The 21,813-nt window shown below is 43.9% G+C and overlaps 3 protein-coding genes across 5 annotated transcripts in view; 2 read left to right on the top strand and 1 right to left on the bottom strand.

The window, feature by feature from the left end:
* Positions 1–7,754: 7,754 nt before the first annotated feature.
* On the top strand, positions 7,755–11,647 carry gng13a (guanine nucleotide binding protein (G protein), gamma 13a). The gene is made up of 3 exons (XM_015964384.3): positions 7,755–8,149; positions 11,023–11,130; positions 11,226–11,647. The coding sequence occupies exons 2-3, from the start codon at positions 11,033–11,035 to the stop codon at positions 11,329–11,331; spliced, it is 204 nt and encodes a 67-aa protein (XP_015819870.1). The 5' UTR covers positions 7,755–8,149; positions 11,023–11,032; the 3' UTR covers positions 11,332–11,647.
* On the bottom strand, positions 11,498–21,209 carry chtf18 (CTF18, chromosome transmission fidelity factor 18 homolog (S. cerevisiae)). 2 transcript variants are annotated; one of them, XM_015964362.3, is made up of 22 exons: positions 20,981–21,209; positions 20,402–20,491; positions 20,179–20,329; positions 19,900–20,092; positions 19,709–19,801; positions 19,573–19,625; positions 17,914–18,052; positions 17,617–17,841; positions 17,449–17,546; positions 17,246–17,369; positions 17,027–17,163; positions 16,848–16,941; positions 16,463–16,561; positions 16,245–16,375; positions 16,055–16,169; positions 15,736–15,960; positions 15,513–15,662; positions 15,271–15,401; positions 14,033–14,183; positions 13,856–13,951; positions 13,435–13,504; positions 11,498–11,849 (listed from the first exon to the last, which is right to left on the bottom strand). In XM_015964362.3, exons 1-22 carry the CDS (start codon positions 21,087–21,089, stop codon positions 11,728–11,730), a joined length of 2,796 nt encoding a protein of 931 aa, XP_015819848.1. In that variant the 5' UTR covers positions 21,090–21,209; the 3' UTR covers positions 11,498–11,727. The 2 variants fall into 2 exon arrangements, with proteins under 2 accessions (XP_015819848.1, XP_015819858.1); XM_015964372.3 differs by having other exon boundaries at positions 17,914–18,049.
* slc5a10 (solute carrier family 5 member 10) overlaps positions 14,116–21,813 on the top strand; it is a 48,118-nt gene continuing 40,420 nt past the window's right edge. The window contains exon 1 of one of the 2 annotated variants that reach the window (XM_070550129.1): positions 14,116–14,255. The gene's annotated coding sequence lies outside the window, so the exon portion shown is untranslated. The remainder of the gene's footprint in view (positions 14,256–21,813) is intronic. The other variant, XM_070550130.1, reaches the window with a different exon arrangement.

Below are 21,813 nucleotides of genomic sequence, written 5' to 3'. Positions count from 1 at the left end.
GGCATGTCGGTTTCTTTTGTATTATTGATATAAAAAAGGATGGACAGCCGCGAGGTGAGTGAGCGCGAGGAGCGCCTGTTGGTTTTTGTCAGCTGGGCAAGCAAAATAAAAGCTGAATATGTGGTTCTTTTAGCGGGATAGAGACAAAAGGTTTGTCACATTAGCACCGACCTGTGACTCAACCTCATCACACAGCCTCAGCATCTTGAGGGTCCCAGCAGGTCGGTGGGATGACTATATCAGACTAGAGAGGACCGTTAAAAGAAAACCACCAATTTGGTTTCAGCAAACCCATTTAGTTCAATTTTACATCGAAATTTTTAAAACTAATAAAATGACAAGTACGATTCTAAAAAAGAATGCTTCAAACAAAAACATGTTTTTTTCGTGACCATAGCAACAGATGAACCAGGTATGAAACGTCATGACGTTGTAGAACATGCTAGAACGTACAGCTAGCTTTAGCTTCGGCCTGTTAGCATCGGTGAACATGAGTTGTTTCCATAAATCTGAGTGAACTAGAGACCTTTGATCTTTAAGGACTTCATCTGTTTTATCCAAGTAGAAAGTTTGATGTGTTCTCTGAGTTGGTTCTCAGGTTTATAAATGCATTTCTGTCCGTTTGAATCTATTTTAAACACTTTTCACCAGTTTAATGAGTCTTCTGTTTATTTTTATAGAGCCCATTTTAAAACAACTTTATTTGAGCAGTGTTGTGTCTACAAGCTGTAAAACATTACATCTTTTTAGAAATACATCAGCTATAAACATGAAACATAAATAATAAACAATCACATAAATTAAAAATGGAAACTTTTTCAGTAAAAGCAGAACTCGGTTTTAACCTGTTAAACCCCAAAAACAACCAGATTAGTAAAGTGTGTCTTGTGCACACATGCAGATGCAGACACACATCTCTTGTATTGTAAACAAGTCATTGTAGCTTTTTCATAACTGTTTTATGACACAAGTGGATTTAATGTGTCTTGTTTTGTTCTCACAGGCATCTTCATCGTGGAGCGTCCCGTGACTGCAGGGGTCCCTGAGGACGTCATCCGGATTCTCGATGAAGATGAAGGTAGGTACCCAGCCCTTCACATTCCTGATGATGATGTGGTGTTTGTGGATCTTAGTCAGGCTCCTTCACAAGTGGTAGAGTTTGTTATTGAGGGTCTGAGTAGTGATGAGGAGTTGGAGGTAGAGTTTGCTTTTTTTGAGGGTCTGAGTAGAGATGAGGAGTTGGAGGCAGAGTTTGTTTTTGAGGGTCTGCGTAGAGATGAGGAGTCGGAGGAGACTGACATTAGCTCAGATCGGTCAGATTTAGGTTTTGGGTACCCAGCCCTTCACATTCCTGATGATGATGTGGTGTTTGTAGGTCATGGTCAGGCTCCTCCAGTAGAGGCAGAGTTTGCTTTTGAGGGTCTGAGTAGTGATGAGGAGTTGGAGGAGACTGACAGTAGCTCAGATTGGTCAGCTTTTGAAGATTTTATGGCTTCTAGTGTGGACTCTGGTTATGGTAGCTCAGTTCTGGATAGCGATGAAGACCAGCAGCTTCCACCACCAGAAGACTTCTGGCTGCCGGTAGCTCCTCCGGCCCCACCGGAAGAGCTTCCAGAAGATCCCAGGCCTGCCCACGGGAGCGCTGAAGAGGACCAGGATGTAGAAGAACCCACTCCTTCTACCTCGGTCATTGGATCCAGCCAGAAGAGGACTGGAGAGCGCTTCCTGTACATCCCACCGAAGAGACCAAGATGGGACGACTCCGACTCGGACTAGAGATATCTTTTTTTTTCCAGTGCAGCACCAATGAAGATCATTTATTTCTTTCTTTCTTTCTTGAACTGGTTGACTGGTAAGGTTTGTCTCAGGTAGCTTGTTGCACCAGGACTGTTTTTTACCAGGTCACCAGATGTTTGTTTTAGTCACCAAGTGTTTTATCAAGTCAGCTGAACTGGTGATGTCTTAGGTAGCATCTGGCACCAGGACGTCTTCATCCGTTGGCTGAGTTTAGTGTTTTATTATTTAAGAAGTGTGTTTTTAGAGCTGGTAGAACTGGAGATGCTGATGTGGACGGTTTCACCTGGGCTTCTGTGTCTGGTTGCTAAATCTTCTATTTTATTTGGGTTCTGAGAGGATTTCCTTTCATCTGATGGAGCAGGCAGTCTGGTTTAGCATCATACACACACACACACACACACACATGCATATATATTAGTACATGATATTCTAACATTCACTAAAAGATGTAAGCCTGGAACACAAGAGGCCGTCGGAGCAAACAAGATCCCACCTGAGATGGATGGTGAGAGGTGGTAGAAGATAAACAAGAGACCAAGGAGGGTAGGAAGATGGAGGCAAAACTACAACTACAGTGATGCTTCTGATAATCTGGTAGAGCAGATAGAGCAGGTCTTAGTGAGAAATGGGACGTTTACTTGGTGACATGAGCATAAGCTGGGGTGATCTTTGATCCGTATGAAAGACAAGGACGATAACATAATCTTCATCATGTCCTTTCTGTTTCACTAACTGTTCTGTCACAAGAAACTGTTCTAAATAATCTGTAGAAAAGTTTGATTCCAGGTTTAGGAGGAGCTCTCCGTGTCTGTTTGTGTCCTCACGTCCTGCTGGACTGAGCTTCTCTGGGCTTTGTGGTCCTGCAGGAACCAGGAAGGAGCTGAACAGCAGAGCTCTGACACAGACGGAGCAAACAAAGGTTTTAGTGTTTAAATGTGCACGCGTTTAAAAATAGCTCTTTACAAATGTTAAACAATAAATACTAAAATTTTAAGGCTAATAAAATATAGTCTAAACATGTAAATGATTCAAATTAACTTGAATATTTTAACAAGTTACTGTGCTGTTAAATTAAAGCAATAAAGACTCAGATTATTTACATTCAACATAACTTTAAGATTCACCGCAGAACAAAATTACGATGCGTTTGACCGCGACTAAAGAACGGATAAACATCGTAAAAGAACGAGAAGTTAACGAAAAGCATAAAAGTCAAAGGAGGCTCTAAATCTGTAAAACGTTTATAAAATACTAAAATGAATTTAATTGGAAATAATTATTTAGTCTGACGGTTTCTTTTTTCCTGCTTCAAGACAGAATTTATGTTCCAACATTAAATGCTTTGTTGATGCAGGTTTTGCTTTACCGTCTCCGGTCGCCCAAAGCAAAAGGCTCTGGTAACGGAACTCTCAGTAATGAGACGGGGTTCGATTCCCTGCAGGGCCCTGCTGCTTATGCCGACTGAGACTAACGCTGTTTCACTACACTTTACCATCTACATCAAGATAAACTAGGTTCAGTTATTCATTTTAAGGAATTTTGTCATAAATCATCATAAAAATCTAAATTCCTCTAAACAGTGAAGAGCTGTTTGTCATACGTCACTAAAAAGATGTCTTACAGGGCAGCTCATGCCGCTAGTACGTCGTGATTAGCTGTATTTTAATCAACTTCATATTCAATAATTACAGAAAATTGTGTTTACAGTCGCAGCAAAACGTCTGAACCCTATGTCGGAGTCCTGCACACATTGTAACTAACGGTTTGACCTAAAATAATAACCTAAATCTATCTGGAACCGCTACCGGTCCTTCTGCACTCCAGACGAGTCCCGTTAGCATGACTGCAGCAACACAGCTAACTGTGTTAGCAAGGCGAAAAGTAATTGGGAAAGCCACGACACACTCACACAGATAAGATCTAGAAGATGATCCACATATTTCAACAATAGATCCTCCAGAGACCGGTAGAACCTCACAACCATCCTGGATTACTACAAACAAGCTAGCGAGCTACTGCAGCATCCCAGTCAGGAGGAATTATTCTGCTCATCTATCGATTAAATTTGTTCTGGAGTTATTTCAATATAAACACGCAGCGGTTCAACTGGCAGCACGTTGTTTTATCTATAGATTAGTGAATTATATTGGGACGGTATGATGGGGCTAATGGTCAGCTAACAACTCGTCAGCTGAGGGCTACAAGCTTAGAAATGAAATATTCTTCTAAAAAAAAAAACTGAAATGATTTTGGTTCTGAAGATGTTCAGCATCCCCCCTGGAGTCCAGATCAGGCTCACGGGTCTTCTGGCCGTATCCCAGATCTGACCGATCTCGTCATGTTCAAGAAGCCAATGTGAAATGATTTGAGCTTTATGACATGGTGCATCATCCTGCTGGAAGTAGCCATCAGAGGATGGGTACATGGTGGTCATGAAGGAATGGACATGGTCAGAAACAATGCTCAGGTAGCCCAAGGCATTTAAATCATGCCCAGTTGGCACTAAGGGGCCTAAAGTGTGCCAAGAAAACATCCCCCACACCATTACACCTCCACCACCAGCCTGCACAGTGGTAACAAGGCATGATGGATCCATGTTCTCATTCTGTTTACGCCAAATTATGACTCTACCATTTGGATGTCTCAACAGAAATCGAGACTTGTCAGATCAGGCAACATTTCTCCAGTCGTCAACTGTCCAATTTTGGTGAGCTGGTGCACACTGTAGCCTCTTTTTCCTGTTTGTAGTGGAGATGAGTGGTACCCGGTGGGGTCTTCTGCTGTTGTAGCTCATCCGCCTCAAGGTTGTGCGTGTTGGCTTCACAAATGCCTTGCTGCATTCCTCGGTTTTAACGAGTGGTTACTTCAGTCAAAGTTGCTCTTCTATCAGCTTGAATCAGTCGGCCCCTTCTCTGACCTCTAGCATCAACAAGGCATTGTCGACCACAGGACTGCTGCATACTGGATGTTTTTCCCTTTTCACACCATTCTTTGTAAACCCTAGAAATGGTTGTGGGTGAAAATCCCAGTAACTGAGCAGATTGTGAAATACTCAGACCGGCCCGTCTGGCACCAACAACCATGCCACGCTCAGAATAGCTTAATTCACCTTTCTTTCTCATTCTGACCTTCAGTTTGGAGTTCAGGAGATTGTCTTGACCAGGATCACACCCCTAAATGCACTGAAGCAACTGTCATGTGATTGGTTGATTAGATAATTGCATTAAGGAGAAGTTAAACAGGTGTTCCTAATAATCCTTTAGGTGAGTGTAGAAAAATCTCATTTACTGATCTGTAGATCCTCCACTAGGGTGCAGTATGCATGTGCAGCACAGGTTGTTGTTGTGTGTGCGCGCACACACACACACACACACACACACATACACACACACACACACACACACACACACACACACACACACACACACACACACCCAGTCATTTACATTTTTATCAACATGTGTGTTTTAAACAGGAAAAACATGACTGTGTTTTGATGTAACAATAAATTTATAAATTATTTTAATAAAAAATAAACGCAGCAGGACGTTATTTCCTGACATGTTTGTTACATTGTGATGTCAGTGGAGTAAGAGTGGCTCTGCATCCGTCCATCTCAAACCACCTACAGGTGCTGTAAGCTCCACCTTTCTCCTACAGTGGGGCGCTGTAACACCAACACAACAGCTGTAAGAAGCAGGGGTGCCTCATTTTAGTCACAGATTTGTAGGAATAAAATCTGAATTTTCTGCCATTTTACTCTTTATCATCAGTTCTGTGTAACCTTGCATAATAATCACTGGATTTTCTAGTTTTATACATTTCTCACCACATAAAAAAGAAAATGTTGGTTGTCCTGAGTAACTGGATCAATCACCATGTGCCTTTATTTTTCTTAGGATTAAACTAAAATCAGGACATCCGACGTTTGTTCTTTAACAGCAAGACATCAATGACGGGCCTCCTAACACTTTGTTTTGTAGAGATGCAGAATTGTGTATGGTTGTGTAATTACGCTCCTTGCCTTGTCTCTGTTCTACGTTTGCCTTTCTGACTGAATGAACGACTTCCTTTTCCTCTGAAACTTAAGGTAGGGGTCAAGCATCGACATATATATGCAGAGGTGGAGAGGCGAGGGCCTGGCCGGGATTCGATCCCCAGACTCCTGGGTGAGACCAGGGGTGTCCAATCCTGGTCCTGGAGGGCCGGTATCCAGCAGGTTTTGTGGTTTTTCTGCTCCAACAGACTTGATTCAGTGGTTGAAACACCTGTGCAGCAGCTCATCAGGCTCTGCTGAAGCCTGTTAATTAGCTGCTGATTGAAATCAGGTGTGATGAAACAGAGTTCAAACTAAAACATGCAGAACACCGGCCCTCCAGGACCAGGATTGGAGTCTAACCAGTCAGCCAAAGGGACATCCCCTTGGCCAAATAGCCAGGGCGCATGATCAATCGGGACACTGTGACAGGACGCTCACACTGTCACATATAGTATATGGGTGGAGACATATTTCATCCACACTTCCTGTTAGGAGAACTTTTCTGGAAGGGGTGTCGCCAGGCGGACAGAGAGAGCAGCACTGAGGCAGTGATAAACCGCACATGTACACGTGTACAGCACCATTAGACACTCATCTATACAGGTTATCAGCAAAAATAAGTTAATTTAGGCGTTACTTGCTCTCTAATCTTTTTAGTGGTATTTTGCAGTGTTTCAGTGCTCAATGTATGAAATGGTATCGTTTTGCAAATAAAACAGCTGTATTTCAACCCTCTGGTCTGGAATCTGTTCCACTTACACCAGCGTCTCCTCAACAGGGAAGATACAGGATTGTTGATACCTGGAGGCGCTACAGACCATTTTCTAAATGTGAAAACAAATTAAACAGTGAAATCAATGTTTATGCTTTTACTTTGTTTCTAAAATATATGCTTGATTTGTCCTGTTTTGATCTAAATAAGGTTTTTCCAGAAAGAGACTTTTGAAGCTGTAAAGTAGTTTTGCTGTAGCGTGAGTCGCCCCCTGCTGGTGACATTTACATTTTTCCCTGTTGTATTCATGCTGCAGGACACATTTATTTAAAAGAAAACTTTAAAGGAGTAGATCACTTGTTTAATCAGTACATTTGCAGTGGTCTCTATATTGAAATGAGTGCATAGTTAATTCATTCATTCGTTTTTGGGGGACAAAGTACTGGTGCACCATTAAAGGATGAAAGTTGCCCACATCACAGCTGAGCTTCAGAGGGCAGGTTTTATTTCCTGATATTTGGACCGCTCGACTCTACCGCTGACTTGCAACATGGATGCTTAACCCCACAAATAACACAAGCCTGGAGGAGTTCTGCTGTGTGGTGGAGTTGTGCTCCCCTCCAGAAAATACTATCTGGACCCGCCCCTGATTGCCACAGCAAATAAATGATCCAGTGATTGTAAATTGTTTAATTTTTGTGTGTGCAAAGTTTAAAGATTTGATCTGCAGACTAACAGCCAGAGTGAATGAGAACCCCTGGAGCTGCTTCAACCTGATATTTTGAGACTGTTTCTGATCTCTACCCATAAATTGGCCTACTTAATGATCTGTTTGCATCATAAAAGCCGAGTTTCCTTTGCCTGAAATAATTATGGTTGCAAGAAGGTTTAAGGACAGAACTGGTAACATCTGGAATAATTCAACCTTCATTGAAACCAACAACTAGATGACTGCTGTAACCTTTTCAGCTTTCAATTAGCAAACAAACAAAGCAGAAAATCACAGATCCCCAATTATACAAACACCGGATCAATTAAACAGGTTATAGCCTCAGCTTCAATACGATTTTTTATCCGTTAGTTGGCACTTCAAGACAGAGTAATTAGACCATTGTTAAATTAGCATTTTATCAGACAAAATGAACGAATTTGGCTGAAAACGGGGGAAAAACCCAAATGTCATGTTTTAATGTCTCAGTCGTTTTCTCTGTTCCGACAGGTTGATCCCTGCCTAGACAGAAAAGGCTGTTTTCGCTCCTCACGCCCTCATTTGCCTCTTCCCTGCCTCCGCAGAGCCGCAGAGCAGCTGGATTTGCGTACAGGTGCGTTTCCGGCTCCCGCCCTCGTTTGACTGTCAAACCAGGCGGCAGGTCTCCAGTCTCCGCCCTGCGTTCCCCGGCCGCGTCCAGTCCGAGAGAGGAGGTTCAGGGTGGGTGAACTCAGGAGTGCCTGAGCTCCGCGGATAGCCGACTAAACACCCAGCCTCCACCGGCGACCAGATCCACTCAGCGGGCATTTCCCCCCGTTTAACGCCGGTCTCCATCCTCTGTCCGCCGGTTGCGCACAGAACCAACCCGCGGTGCTCTGCGGCAGGCCTGAAGGTGAGAGCTGCGTGTTTTCATCCATCATTATCGCGGAACATCAGCCGACGGTTTTATAAACTGCTGCATCGGCCTCGGATTATCTAATACATTATTTCTAATTTATTCAGCTTCAGTGCTCCACATTTACAGATTGTTGTGTTTAAATGATTATAACCTTCTACAGCTGGATGGATGCCGTAGAAATAAAGAAACGACCGACTTAGGTCCATTTAAAAAGATGAAGAGATGATGAGGAGGAGGAGAGCTTCCAATCCGGAACTCTCCAATGGGTCCAGGGTGGGGCTGAAAATATTCTTTATAGAGATCAAGGATGAACACAGCATCTCCTCGTTACCAAAACCATGGATGCTGCATTCTTGTAAATAATTCACACAACAGAAGCATTATAGGCCATTAAAGTATGATTCAGAACAGGAAGCTTCACAAGAAACCTGGAACATTTATAAATAAAGCAGAAAATAAAGTATTATTAGAAAATCTGGTTTAATCAGCCTGCTTTTGTTGGTGTACATGTGAAGGGAATGGTCACGCACGTTTATTTAGGAAACTGTAATATTTAAAAATATTTTAAATAGCGAGGCACCGACACCACCTTTTTCTAAACTGATACCATACCAATACTTGGATCTGAGTACGATACCGATGATGATACTTCTACCTAGGGCTGGGCGCTAAATCAAAATGTATCGTTATCGAAATTTCTGACTCGTATCGAGATCATTTTCCCCATGTCAATACATTTGATAATAAAACAATGAAAAGATGTGTGTAGGTTGGCAACATTCATGTTCCTTTAAGAAGCTGTTCCACCTTGAGTCACATAAAAATGTGACTCAACGTAATCCACATGACAGCCCCATCTAGTGGACAACTTTTGTTTCTGTGCATACCCGTATATCGTCCATTTATCGTTATCGAGGTGAAATCCTCAATATATCGTGATATTGATTTTAGGCCACATTGCCCAGCCTTACTTTTACCACACAAAAATGCATGGAATTGGAATATAGGTGTTATTTTCTTCTCTGAATTCAACAGGAAGAATGTGAGGTAGATAAAAAATAAAATATATTAATAGAAATAGTCACAAAACTAAAATATTAGGTGAACAGAAATGACAAGTTACAGTGAAGCCACTTTCAGGCAACTGCATTGGTATGGGTTCCTGGCATCAGTTAACTTTTACCCATCCCTAATTTTAAAGATGTATTTTGTCCAATTCCTTCATGAGTTCGACTCCAAAGCTGATGTTCAAAGATTCTGACTGAGGCCTTTTAAGGAATAAAAACATTTTTCACTCAGCAGCAAACAGAAAAGCGTCATTGTTCTGTTTGACATGTAGGAGGTATAGAAAGGCCAGTGGCTGCCTTTATGCTAGAGTTCTTATTGGGGTACTTTACATTTTGCAGACTGCCCTGAGACCAGTCACTATGGAAACCCAGAACACTAGAACGATGTCTTAGGGCAACACAGAATGCTAAAACAGTGTAACAGGGTCACATACTGTGCATTATGGACACATTGAACACTAAAACGGTGTATTAGGGCTAGATGAAACAATATTAGAGCCACGCAGAACACTAGAATGGTGTATTAGGGCAACATAGAACACTAAAAAGGTGTAATAAAGTCACATACTACACAAACTGTGCATTAAGGCCCAATGGAACAGTAGAACAGTGTATTAGGGTCACATAAAAGAACAGGGCTACACAGAACACTAGACCGGTGTATTATGGCCACATAGAACACTACAACAGTGTATTAGGGCAACATATAATAATAGAACGATGTATTAGAGCCACATTGAACACTAAAATGGTATATTAGGGCAAGACGAAACATTAAGACAGTGTATTAAAGCCACGCAGAACACTAGAACTGTGTGTTAGGGTAACACAATACACAAGGACAGTGTTGTTGGGCCACATAGAACACTAGGACAGATCCATGTAAAACACTAGGACGGTGTATTAGAGGAACATTTGGAAAATATATTAGGGCCACCGAGAAAAAAGTCAGAGTTGAGATTAAAACAAAATATTGGATATGGGAGTGAAGGATAGGCTTTTCAAGAATACCCTGAAGAAACAAACCCTGTCAAGCTCCAGAAGCCGACTGAATTTGTTCTGTTTTATTTTTACTTTTTAACCGAGGGTTCCGACTGTGGTTTTACCAAATATACAATTAAAAATGTAATTTCACAAAATAAAAGGTGCCTTCGTTGAGCTTCTCCCATAGATAGTATTCACATGTATTTCTTGACATTTTATTTATCAAACACTACCTTGTTTCTTGCTTTTCTCCTCGATGGCACCAGCACCAACATAGACGACCGCATGTTCCAGGCTCGAAAAACAAAACAGACATCTAAGAACACCCAGAATGGCAAATGAATGGAATGAAAACTTTAAAAAGCTGTAACAAAGCCTTTTTTTTTTGTATTATCGGCAGAAATTAAAACCTCCCCCCGCCCCATGTGAATATCCCCATGCCTGTGCACAAACGATTGAGAAAACATTTCAGTGTTTCAGGTAAAGTACATTACATCCTGCTCATCTCTGCCCTTTAAGGGAGCATCTGCTTAAATGCGCATCATGGCTCTGCAGGCTTAAATCTTATTAAAGCATAGCAGCAGTTATTGGGAATAGTCACGTAACACAGAACTAAATATATATTTAAAAATAGTTTTGGAGCAAAGAGAACTTCACACAGAGTGACGAACCAAGGTTGCTCTGCTATTTTGACCTTTTCAGAAGTGAAATCTAATCTGATATCTGTAAGTAAAAACAGCTGCTTTGCATGTGGCGTGTGTGTGTGTTTGTGTAAGAGAGCTACAGCGTGTTGTTTTTCCTTGTTTGTGTGCACAGCAGCGACATCATGGCCGAGTTGGACGTCCCACAGATGAAGAGGGAGGTGGAAAGCCTTCAGTATCAGCTGGCGATTAACAGAGAGAAGTCTTCCATCACTGTTACCGAGTGAGTCTCTGCCACACACACACACACGCACGCACGCACACACACACACACGGGTGTTGTGCGTGTGCATCATGTGGATTGTTTTGTTTTCGTAGGCTGGTGAAGTGGATTGAAGGGTGTGTTTGTGAAGATCCATTTCTGAACCCTGAGCTGATGCGGGCCAACCCCTGGGTGGAGAAGGGCAAGTGTGTGATCCTGTAATGATCACACACACACACACACACACAAAATCTGAAGAAACATGCACTTCCACACAACCTCGCTGCACTAACTCGCTCTCACCGTCTCTCACACACACACGCGCTCAAACACATCACTGTTTTTATTTATATGGAGAAAACCCAAATGCTGGTATTTGCTTGGACCAGTGTGTGTGTGTGTGTGTGTGTGTGTGTGTGTGTGTGTGTGTGTGTGTGTGAGTGTAAATCACTGAGTAGCTTTCTACAAGTTTGAGCAATGTTCTTTTTATTGGCTCTTTACACTGTCAATCCAAATAAAGACTGTTTTGAACAAAGAACAATGTTTCAGGTTGATCTGGATGCATTTATACAACATGGAAACAACAAATATACAGAGAAGAGTGTGTGTTCATGTGTGTTACAGTAGCTCTCGGATGTAAACGTTCCGTCGGACGGCGTTGGACATGCCCTCGTTGAAGCGGAACCACACGTCGCTGTTCCCCACTGCCGTTCCCATTGCAAGAACTGCACATTTCTCTCCTACGGAGGGATGAAAAGATGCTTTGAAACATCAACTCAGGGCTCTAAAGCTACACTTCCACTAAAGGAGTTTCAGGAAATTTCTGGAAAGCGAGAAGATGACAGGAAAAATGCAATGGCTGTAAACTCTGGTCCCTTTCAGGAATTTGCTAAGAGGTCAGCATATTGCGACCATCTTGGCAGTAAGTGATGTCACTGATCCGCACCAAAAGGCCTCCGTGCACATTAGGGCAACATAAGAAGTTTAAATTCTGTTAAAGCACACAGTATTTTACAGTGCTCTGTAGGGAACAACAAAGCAACATAAATGACGGTGTTGTGAACGATTTTCTCAGATTTTTCTGTGTTTGGAGTTTAGAAACAGTGATTTTATAGCGGCGTGGGTTAGGGTGATCCAAGTGAACACTGCTCATTTCCTTTCCTTCCATTCTGCTCCACCAACAAGTCTTCCACGTTTGGCAACGTCTGCTGATATAATTTCCCACTGCGTGACAACCAGTCAGCACGAGTTAGCCTTAAGACCCGCCCAGCAACTCTAGCGGGACATTTCAGAGTAAACACCCCAGCTCAGCTACTCTGTTGCTCCCTACAACGGCCCGGAAAGCCATGCCGTGAAGGCCCGGTAAAGCGACCCAGATGTTCCGACAGTGGAAACGAGCCTCATGACAGATAATATAAAGTCAATAATAAAGATCAACGTTGGCGAACACGATAAATTGCCATAACTCTGTCCATTTTAAAAATATGGAGTGCGACTTTGGTTTGGTGCTAGCTTAAAATGATCTCCAAATGCTGACTGAGTGGACGTGATCTTGCATTTTCAACTGACTGAAGTGCTATTTTCAACATTGGACTAAAACGTCATTTGTCAACATAACATAAGATGATCTTTGCTAAAACTCCAGCGTGAAATGTGACCGGTGATCTCCAATCCTAAACCGTCTTCGGTTACAGTTATGACCTACAGATGTACCTGTGCATCGACCTCTGGCATCATCACGAAATCTAGATACACAACAGATGAGCGTCCTCGATCGGAGCCCTGTGTGATCCGCGATGGCGGCATGATGCTCCAGGATGTGGATCAGTGCCTGTTTTAGCTCAGATCCCCCTGCTGCTCCTGTTTGGCCTACAAACAGCCACCCTAATGATCTGGTTTCCTGGAGAGTTAGTGGTTTTAAAGGGTACACTGCTTTACATTACAATGTTGGTGAAGTCACTAAAACTTTTATTTTTATGAATGAATTTGAACTTTGTCTTCCTGATGTTTGACCCCATTGACTTCAGCTGGATCAGAAGCAGCAGAAAAAATGAGTCAGACATTTTTTTTGGGGTCTTAAGCTAGAATGACGAGGACTAGAAAAAAGTATTCTAGTTCTTTAATTTACATTGAATGAAATATTAATTATAAGGCTGTCTCTAAGCTTAGGAGCAGCAGAGGCGGTTTAATCACTACTTTGTTAGAGAACTTTGCTGATGAACTAAATTAGAAACATTACATCATTCGTCCTTTATCTCTACTCTTTTACATTAGCCGCTGAGGGCTTGGGTGAATGAAGCTGACATTGCAGAGGGCCTACTGTACCCGTGTCCGAGGACGGCTCTGCTCTCTGAGGTCTGGGGGCAACAGCTCGACCAAAGAAGTCCACTTCAGGCTGCAGAGCACAAACACACAGAGGTCAACCAGGGGTTAGCTAACAAGAGCTGGCTGGGAAGTTACTGTAACAAGGTGAAAATCAGTGAAAACACACACACACACACTTTTGTTAGCCTAATTTCCCTGTTTTACCATCAGGGACTGTAGCTCCTCATTATCCTGATTTTTGCCCCCTAGAGGCTCCATCACTCAATTAATGAACTATTTAAATGCTTGGGGTTCTGATCTTTAGTCCAACAGGCTGCAGAACTTGGTTCCAAAATAACACACACACACACACACACACACACACACACACACACACACACAAAGGCAGAGAAGAAAAGCTGTGTGTGCATCCATGTCTCACCCTCATCTCCACTATGGTCTGTTTGACGATGTTCTCCAACCTCTGCTGATGGTTCCTGGTCGGTTTTGGACCTGCGCTCTTCTTTTCCTCTTCTTTCTGCACCACGATCACACATAAACCAACTGGAGAGACACCTTTGTTCGGCGAACTCACAGTCAGCTTAAAGGAAGGACTCACCGCTGCAGCAGCAGGATTTCTCTGCAGCATCGTCTGCTCCGCTCTCCTCATCTTCTCCTGCTCCATCTCCCTGCTGATGGTCTGTTTGGCCTGATACGTCAGCTGCCGGCGTGGCGGCAGGCCTGGAAACCTCGCTACCTCCTCGACGCGTCTGCACTCACAGACAAAACAAAACACAAGTCAGGTGACCCGAAGGTGAACTCTTGTTAGAAGAAGGTAGCAGGTAATTAGTCACTCTTTAAAACCTTAATCTTCTTATGAGCACTAGCACACACACACACACACACACACACACACACACACACACACACACACACACACACACACACACACACACACAGTTTCATGGATCAACAGAGTAAAAATGATGAATGTTATATACTCCCAAATACCTGCTTTACTCACTGAATTAATATTATTTACACTATTAGTATTAATCGGGTCTATTTGCTCCTTGCTTCTACAGTTTGTCTCATGCTAACAGTCAGACCAGAATCTGACCCATCAGAGTCCGTACGGCGCGGTCCAATCAAAGCTTCCTGCTGGGAAGACACGTATCCGCTCGCCTCTATCTGAGCTGACCGTCCCTGAGTTTTCCTAATCCGTCAGAGAGTGGAGTTGTGGTATGCCAGAGAGGGCAGGTACAGGAAGGTGTAGATGAGGAGCAGCACCATCAGAGCCAACACCAGGGGCAGGCACCAGTCGTTGGTCACCAGCACTTCATCACAGCGAGCCTGCAGGAAGGAGCCATTGTGGACGGTGGGCCGCTCCCCGGCTGGGTCCGGCATGGCCGAGTCACAGAACTGACGGGCTCGGTGGTTGTAGGGATTACACTCCAAATCTAAAAAATAAAACGTCCCAAACGTCCAGTGCAAAATTTCCCTTCAGATTTACGAAAAGTAAGTGGATCTATGCATCCTGTTACCCGTTCGTCGGCCCAGCAGTGGGGGATTTCTGTTTGCTACCTTGATTTGACTCCATGACCATCTCTCTCTCTCTCTTACACACACACGCGCACACACACACACACACACACACACACACACACACACACACACACACACACACACACACACACACACACACCAGGTGCTAAGGGGATTAAACTCTAAGCTGCTGTGCAGAGAGCCAGCATGTGGACAAGAGCAGTGACCTTCAACACCCCGCAATCAAACATCTGCTCAGCGTGTCTCCAGCAGCAACAGTGTATGTGTGTGTGTGTGTGTGTGTGTACTCACGGCTCCAGCACGTATATGTACTGCCCCTCAGGTGTGCGGTCCTGCCTATATGAAAGGTTGTAGGCCAGCATGGTGTCGATCAGCTCGTGCATCTGCTCCTTCTCCCTGCTGCTGAACAGCTGCGGGTTCACCTGCAGAAAATGACACCAGGGATTTTGATCAGAATCTCTCAAATTCATGAACGGGCGCGGCATTTCCAAAGCTCCAACCCGCACAGGACTACGGTAAATGTTTTCACATACAGGCCGTAGTTTGGGACAGATGATGTCCAGGAGCAGGCTGAGTACGTCGAGGCTCAAACTGAGTTGGCTGACCCTCGCTCGGACGCTTGCTGGGATGTCAGCCAACATGGCGGACAAAGCATTCCTGCAGCCGAGGAGGCGGGACGAGGCCTGGAGAGGGCACAGCCGTGCATCAGTGATAAGATCTCACAGGTTTCTACCACTCTGGTTTCTGGATTGGTACCTCGTGATGGCTGTGAGGATAACTGATGCGAGGCACGTTTGTGTGAGCGAACAGGAAGTGAAAGGCCACAGACAGGAAAGGCAGGTATTTCATCAGAGAGAAGTTCTGTCCGTGCAAGATCACTTGATTCAGCCTGTCGGAGAACGTCAGCCAGTCCAGAGCCTCACACGTGCCCTGCAGGTTGGGATCCCTCACTCGCATGGACAGGTAGTTATCATACAAGCCCTGAGGAGGAGGGACACAGCAGGCTAACTGGTTAAACTGGTTTCTCTATCCAATCGCAGGTCACTGCTCATTTCTGGTAGGTCAATTTGGGTACCTGAGACACCTTCTCGTATTCTCCGCTGGACGATGCGAGGTGTAAAACATTCTGGAACCTTTGAGCTCCACTTCCTGAACCGGGAGCCTCATCGAATCCCTCACCGACACGTTTCCTGAAACAAAACGCCAAGTCAAGTGTGCATCACACCTCTGACGCACTCGTCAGTGCGACCTGTTGTCGAGAGTACCGTTTAGTACGCGGTAACTGGAAGATCTCCTGCCACAGGTGGAACAAGCCTTTATTCTGGTCTTTCTGCCCAACAGAGACGCTCTGAATGGTTCTGGCGTCCAGCTGCTTGAGGCCTCGACTGTGGAGGAACTGCACAGCCCCGAAATAAACATTACGATGCGAGAGCTCCACCAGCAACACACACACCGTCCTTCCTTCACACACACACACACACACCTGCAGTGTGTTGATGCAGGAGCGGATGTCATTGTCGGTCTTCTCACACAGCGACATCAGAGCAGCCGAGTCTGCCTTCAGCCCCTGCTGCACTGAGATCTGAAATTTACAAACTGTCAGAGTTTAGATGTGTGTGTGTGTGTGTGTGTGTGTGTTTAGGTGTATGTGTGAGTGTGTGTGTGTGTGTGTGTTTAGGTGTGTGTGTTTAGGTGTGTATGTGTTTAGGTGTGTGTGTGTGTGTTTAGGTGTATGTGTGTGTGTGTATGTGTGTGTGTGTGTGTGTGTGTGTTTAGGTGTGTGTGTGTGTGTGCGTGTGTTTAGGTGTGTGTGTGTGTGTGTGTGCGCATGCGTGCGTGCATGTGTGTGTGTGTGTGTGTGTGTGAACCTCGGCAAGTCTTTGTGTGAGACGAGAGGGTTGGGTTTGTGGGAAAGCCAGGAGGAAGGCCTGCTGCCTGAGAGGTCTGAGAGCTGGAGCGTAGCTAGAATACAAAATGTAAAAAGAAGTGATCTCCAACGTTTAAATCCTAAAACTGCTCACGTTTGTTGAGCATCAGTGTTGCTTACAGGTCGTTACAGATGCAGATGATTGGCCGAAGCAGCATGGACTCCTTCTTCTTCTTCTTCTTTGCAGCCTCTGCTCCGGCCTCTCCGGCAGGCCCGTCTTTCCGGTTCAGAACCGCCAGCAGGATGTTGATGGCTGCCTGCGGAGCAGCACAAACAACACAAACTGGAATCATTTTGATTCCCATTTCCTATAAACAAACACGTTGTCCTGGACAGTACCGCAGGTGCTCCGTCGATCTCGTCGATAATGAGACAGTTGGGCCTCTCACTGGCTCCTAGAACGGACTTCATCTGCGTTGCCGTGTCGATGCGTTTCTGGAAGACCTCTGCGCTGCGATCGTCACTGCGGAGATGTGCAGGACAGTCAGATTAGAGTGGATTAAATCCTCTGATTTAGCCCGTTTTGATGAAAGGTGTCTAACCTGGCGTTGATCTCTACCACATTATACCCAGCATGCTTTGCTATGACATGAGCCAAGGTTGTCTTCCCTAAACCGGGAGGACCGGACAGTAATGCCACCTATGGACAGGCATGAATCAATCACATGCTTCATTCAGGGCAGATACAAAAACGCTCACATGACGCCCACCTTGAATTTGGGTCGTTTGTACTGGTCCAGTTCAGCCTCCAGGAGCTCCTCAGTCATCTCGATCTTACTCTTGAAGCGATTCGGATTCTGATTTCCCTGGTTGGGTTTGAAAGACTTCTGCCCGCCGGTCTGCCTGTCGGAGAACGCAGGGCGGGACTTCCTCTCTCGTCCGAACACCACGGTGTCCCACAGCTTCAGCCACTTTAGCAGACAGCGGTTGGTAAACTGCAGCAAAGCATCGAGGCGGTCATTAACCAGAGCCGAGGCCGATAGAGGTTTATAACAAACACCACCTACGTCATCACTTAGGAGCTCGGTGTAATGGCGAGGAGAGAACCTGTCCACCCACAGTCGAGAAGCCCGTCCCTCTGCGTCTTCAGGGTCCGCGTTCTCATCTTCTGCGTTCTCAAACTCAGCAGAGACGCCGTTCACACTGCTGGAGTGTAACACATAGGGATGCACCGATGGATCGGCATTTGATCGTAATCGGCCGATAGCGCCCCTTTCGGTTTTGATCGGAATTTTCAAAATAGATCAAAGCAGACCGATCAGGTAGGATTGTCACGGTAACCAGTGTAGCGGTAAACCCCGGTAAAAAAAAAGTTGACAATAATAATAACCGTCTTGTTTTTAAAAAAACTATATTATCTCGGTGGATTACCTTGGCTGCGGTGTAGGCGCGGTGACCCTTACCAGCCACCGTATCATCTGCTGAAGTTGCCGGCGGCACATGCGCACTTTGTTGTTTACAACCAAAACTTTCTTGAAGCTAAAGCTGAAATAATGGCCAAAGGAGGAGACGGCAGCGCTCAGGACATTTATTATCCCTCAAAGAAGACAAAGTGGGAAGTACGGGCATCTTTTGGATATTTGAAGAATGCCGAGGGACAGCTGATAGAAGACGGCTATCCTGTTTGCAGCACGTGCAGAAAAAGTGTCTGTGAAAGGCAGCAACGCTTCAAATCTCATGACACATCTGCGTGACCATCACCCACAACTCTACAGTCAACGCAAGGCAAGCTAACGTTAGCGTTTTAGCTAAAAAGCGTGATCCGAGGATTTGGGTTGAGGGAGAATGCAACGAGTCGCTATATAAAGCAGCCGCAGCGCCGCTACCTGCATATAAACCGTGTCGCGGACACCGCCATGTTGAAATGACGCTATGCATTACGGGGCTCCCAGGGGCAGATAAGAGTTGGTCTCTCTCCGAGAATAATTATGAATTTAACAATGATTACTGCCTGATGACATTTTCCCACATCTGCAAAGCTCACTGGAACACAAACCGAGGACAATATTTTCCTGATATAGGGTTTATTACTCAAGTAAGGGTAAAAAAGTATCTGATTAGAAGGCTACTTGAGTACTGAATATCATCTGATGTAATATTTTTTAAATGATGACATCAAATAGACATAAAATAAGAAGTTATGGACAAATATTGGTATTTTAAAGACTAAAGGGAAAAATGTAAACAAATAAACAACATATTTACAAAATAACACATTTTAGGCAAAATTTAGACACAAACTGAGGACAATATTTCCTGACATACAGGGTTTATTTAATTGTGTGAAAATGTAGCACGTTTAAAAAAAATACCGCGATAATACCGAAAATCGTGGTAATTTTGGTCACAATAACCGTGAGGTTAAATTTTCACACCGTGACAACCCTAATACAGACCATTTTAGATTAGGTTACATTTCCTTTATTCCCAGATTATGTAGTTTGTAGCACTCATTATAATGTTGTAGAAAATTTCTGGCCAATCCACGTGATCGGTATCGGTGATGGGCAGCAAAAAACCTGATCGGTGCATCCCTAGTAGTAACACCCACCCACACAGTTTGTTAAAGTAGCACATACAGCTCTCTCTCTCCGTGTGTGTGTGTGTGTGTGTGTGTGTGTGTGTGTGTGTGTGTGTGTGTGTGTGTGTGTGTGTGTGATAGAGACCTGTCCAGTAGCTCTGTAAGACGTTGGGATTCCTCAACAACCTGCTGGTGGCGCTACACAAATTCAAATCAAAGAAAATTGTTTAAGGACGTTTAGTTTAACCTTGACGGCTGAGCTCTGGACAGGGGTCACTCACCCGCTCAGCTTCCTGTGTCCTCAAAACTCCTATCGGAACCGCCAGCAGCCCCAGGGCACCGTAGGAGTTTGGTATGAGTCTGGACTCAGTTATCTGGAGAGAAGCACAAAAAAGCGGTTTATTCTGGGTTTAGGAGAGTTTTGCAGCTGGATCATTCAGCGTGACAGAAGAACAGCCACAAGGCCTTCAACCTTTGTATCTGTGTCCTCTTTCTGTCTGAGATAAACCCGATTCCCTGAGGAGTCCGTCACGCTGATGTAGTCTCCCTCCAAAGGAGGTCGCTTCAGCACATGCAGGGATGATGGTGAACCTGTGATGGGATGTCGCCCGGGAGTCTCCGGGATTTCAGCAAAGCCGCTGATGTCCAACACAACTGGAGTGGACCTGAAGCACAAATCCATCTACTGATGTAGCTTGTTGTACGACTTACTGGTTTTAAACCTTAAACTAGCTGGTCCTCTTCCACCTACCTCACAGCATCCGATGGCTCATAATGCTCAGGAGAGGAAGGTGGTGTGATGTCGTCATGCTGCGATGGGACTTTCCTCTCCTGACTTTCTGCTGCATTAAAAAGCCTCTTGACCACACCCATTTCCTTCTTCTGCCGCGTAGACTTTGGAGCTAAAAGGAAGCATTTACATTAATTATGAGATTTTTCAGCGCAATCAAACAGCAGAACGAATAACAACCTACTGATTGGTTTATCATCCAGTAGGTGTTCGATGTCGGAAATGTCGTCTCCTGTGCTTTGTTTCTGACGTTTCGCCGGTTTGCAGGTTTTCTCTAAAAGAAATTATTAAGGATATTTTCCACCATTTCAGGCACATTTCCTTAAAATACACACGAACACAGCCTGCCTAACACACTATACACGAAACTAACAGTTCAAAACATGTATAGTTTCTGCTCATTTGTTCTCATTGACTGTAAACAAAATATATAATTGATCCTATAAAACGTAATTGCAGTGACCCCCCCCCCCCCCCACACACACACACACACATTCAAGCAAAGAATAAAATCTTCCCGTTTTTTCCATACTTTTGCAATAAGTTTGAAGTATTTTTAACAATATAGATTTTTTTAAAAGATGAAAACCATACAGCGTATTGTTTATATGCACGATATAATATTTTTCAAAGTAAAAGTATTTGTGTAGTGTTTGTACAACACAATGTGTTACAACATAACTCATATATGCACAGAACAAAGAAGACATCTGTGTGGAGTTTTAGAGTTTAACATTAACGTTGATAAATGCTGAAGACTCACCCTCCATCTCAGCCAACACTTCCAGCTCGTCGGCAAACTGCTCCTCAAAGTGGTCTTCAATCTCGAACATCTCGTCATATTCGTCCATGTTGAATTTTACGGTTGACATTAACAGTCGGAGAAACTGAAAATATTTCAACCAGTTCTAAATATACCAGAAAACGTCTCTTCCATGAATGTTTTCCTCTAAGCTTCGGCAGCAACCGCCACACCTGAAGTTCCCGGCATTTTTGTTGTTGTGAAGAATTACATCCGGGTTACACTAGCAAGCTGTCACCTGATTGGCTGGTAGAGTTTGACCACAGTTCCCATCATGCATTGCAGGTAAACATTGTGGAACATTATTCGTGTTGCGGAAAATGTGTAAGAAATTAAAAAGATTGAACAAAAACACCAGTAATGGGTGACATTTGCCAGTTTTAGTCCGACACATAAGGATGACATTCCCGTTAGATTAACTATTTTGTTTACGCTAATATTAAAACCCTAAAATGTTCTTATATTTGAAGGAAACTACACTACACTACTTAACGAAGACTGTAGTAACAACGTGTGACCGCAAGAGGGCGAAAAATCCTTTCTGTCTAAAACATACTAGATCCATCCGGATGACCTAAATAATTCATAAATCCCTTACAAACAGAATATGTGGCCATCCATCAAAATAAATGACAGATGACAAGTAATTAGTTTTAAACTGTATTTAGATTAAAAACGAACAGTAAAAATAACTGCGTTTTAACCTGTTACTGGTTATTTTCATATTTGGTTTTATTTAGTTTATTTCAGTAGTTTATTCTTTAATGTTTTTCTTCTTTAAAACAAAAATGCAT

Source organism: Nothobranchius furzeri, chromosome 4 (genome assembly GCF_043380555.1).
Source record: "Nothobranchius furzeri strain GRZ-AD chromosome 4, NfurGRZ-RIMD1, whole genome shotgun sequence".
NCBI classification, from domain to species: Eukaryota; Metazoa; Chordata; class Actinopteri; order Cyprinodontiformes; family Nothobranchiidae; genus Nothobranchius; species Nothobranchius furzeri.
The sequence above is the reverse complement of the archived record's forward strand: the minus strand, read 5'-3'. Positions and strand labels throughout refer to the sequence as shown.

Coding starts and splice junctions, on each gene's coding strand:
- gng13a (XM_015964384.3), top strand. CDS start 11,033: ATGGCCGAGTTGGACGTCCCACAGATGAAGAGGGAGGTGGAAAGCCTT. Junction 11,131..11,225: donor TCTTCCATCACTGTTACCGA/GTGAGTCTCTGC, acceptor TTGTTTTCGTAG/GCTGGTGAAGTGGATTGAAG.
- chtf18 (XM_015964362.3), bottom strand. CDS start 21,089: ATGTCAACCGTAAAATTCAACATGGACGAATATGACGAGATGTTCGAG. Junction 16,562..16,847: donor TCACACAAAGACTTGCCGAG/GTTCACACACAC, acceptor TGTAAATTTCAG/ATCTCAGTGCAGCAGGGGCT. Junction 14,184..15,270: donor TACATATACGTGCTGGAGCC/GTGAGTACACAC, acceptor CTGTGAGTGCAG/ACGCGTCGAGGAGGTAGCGA.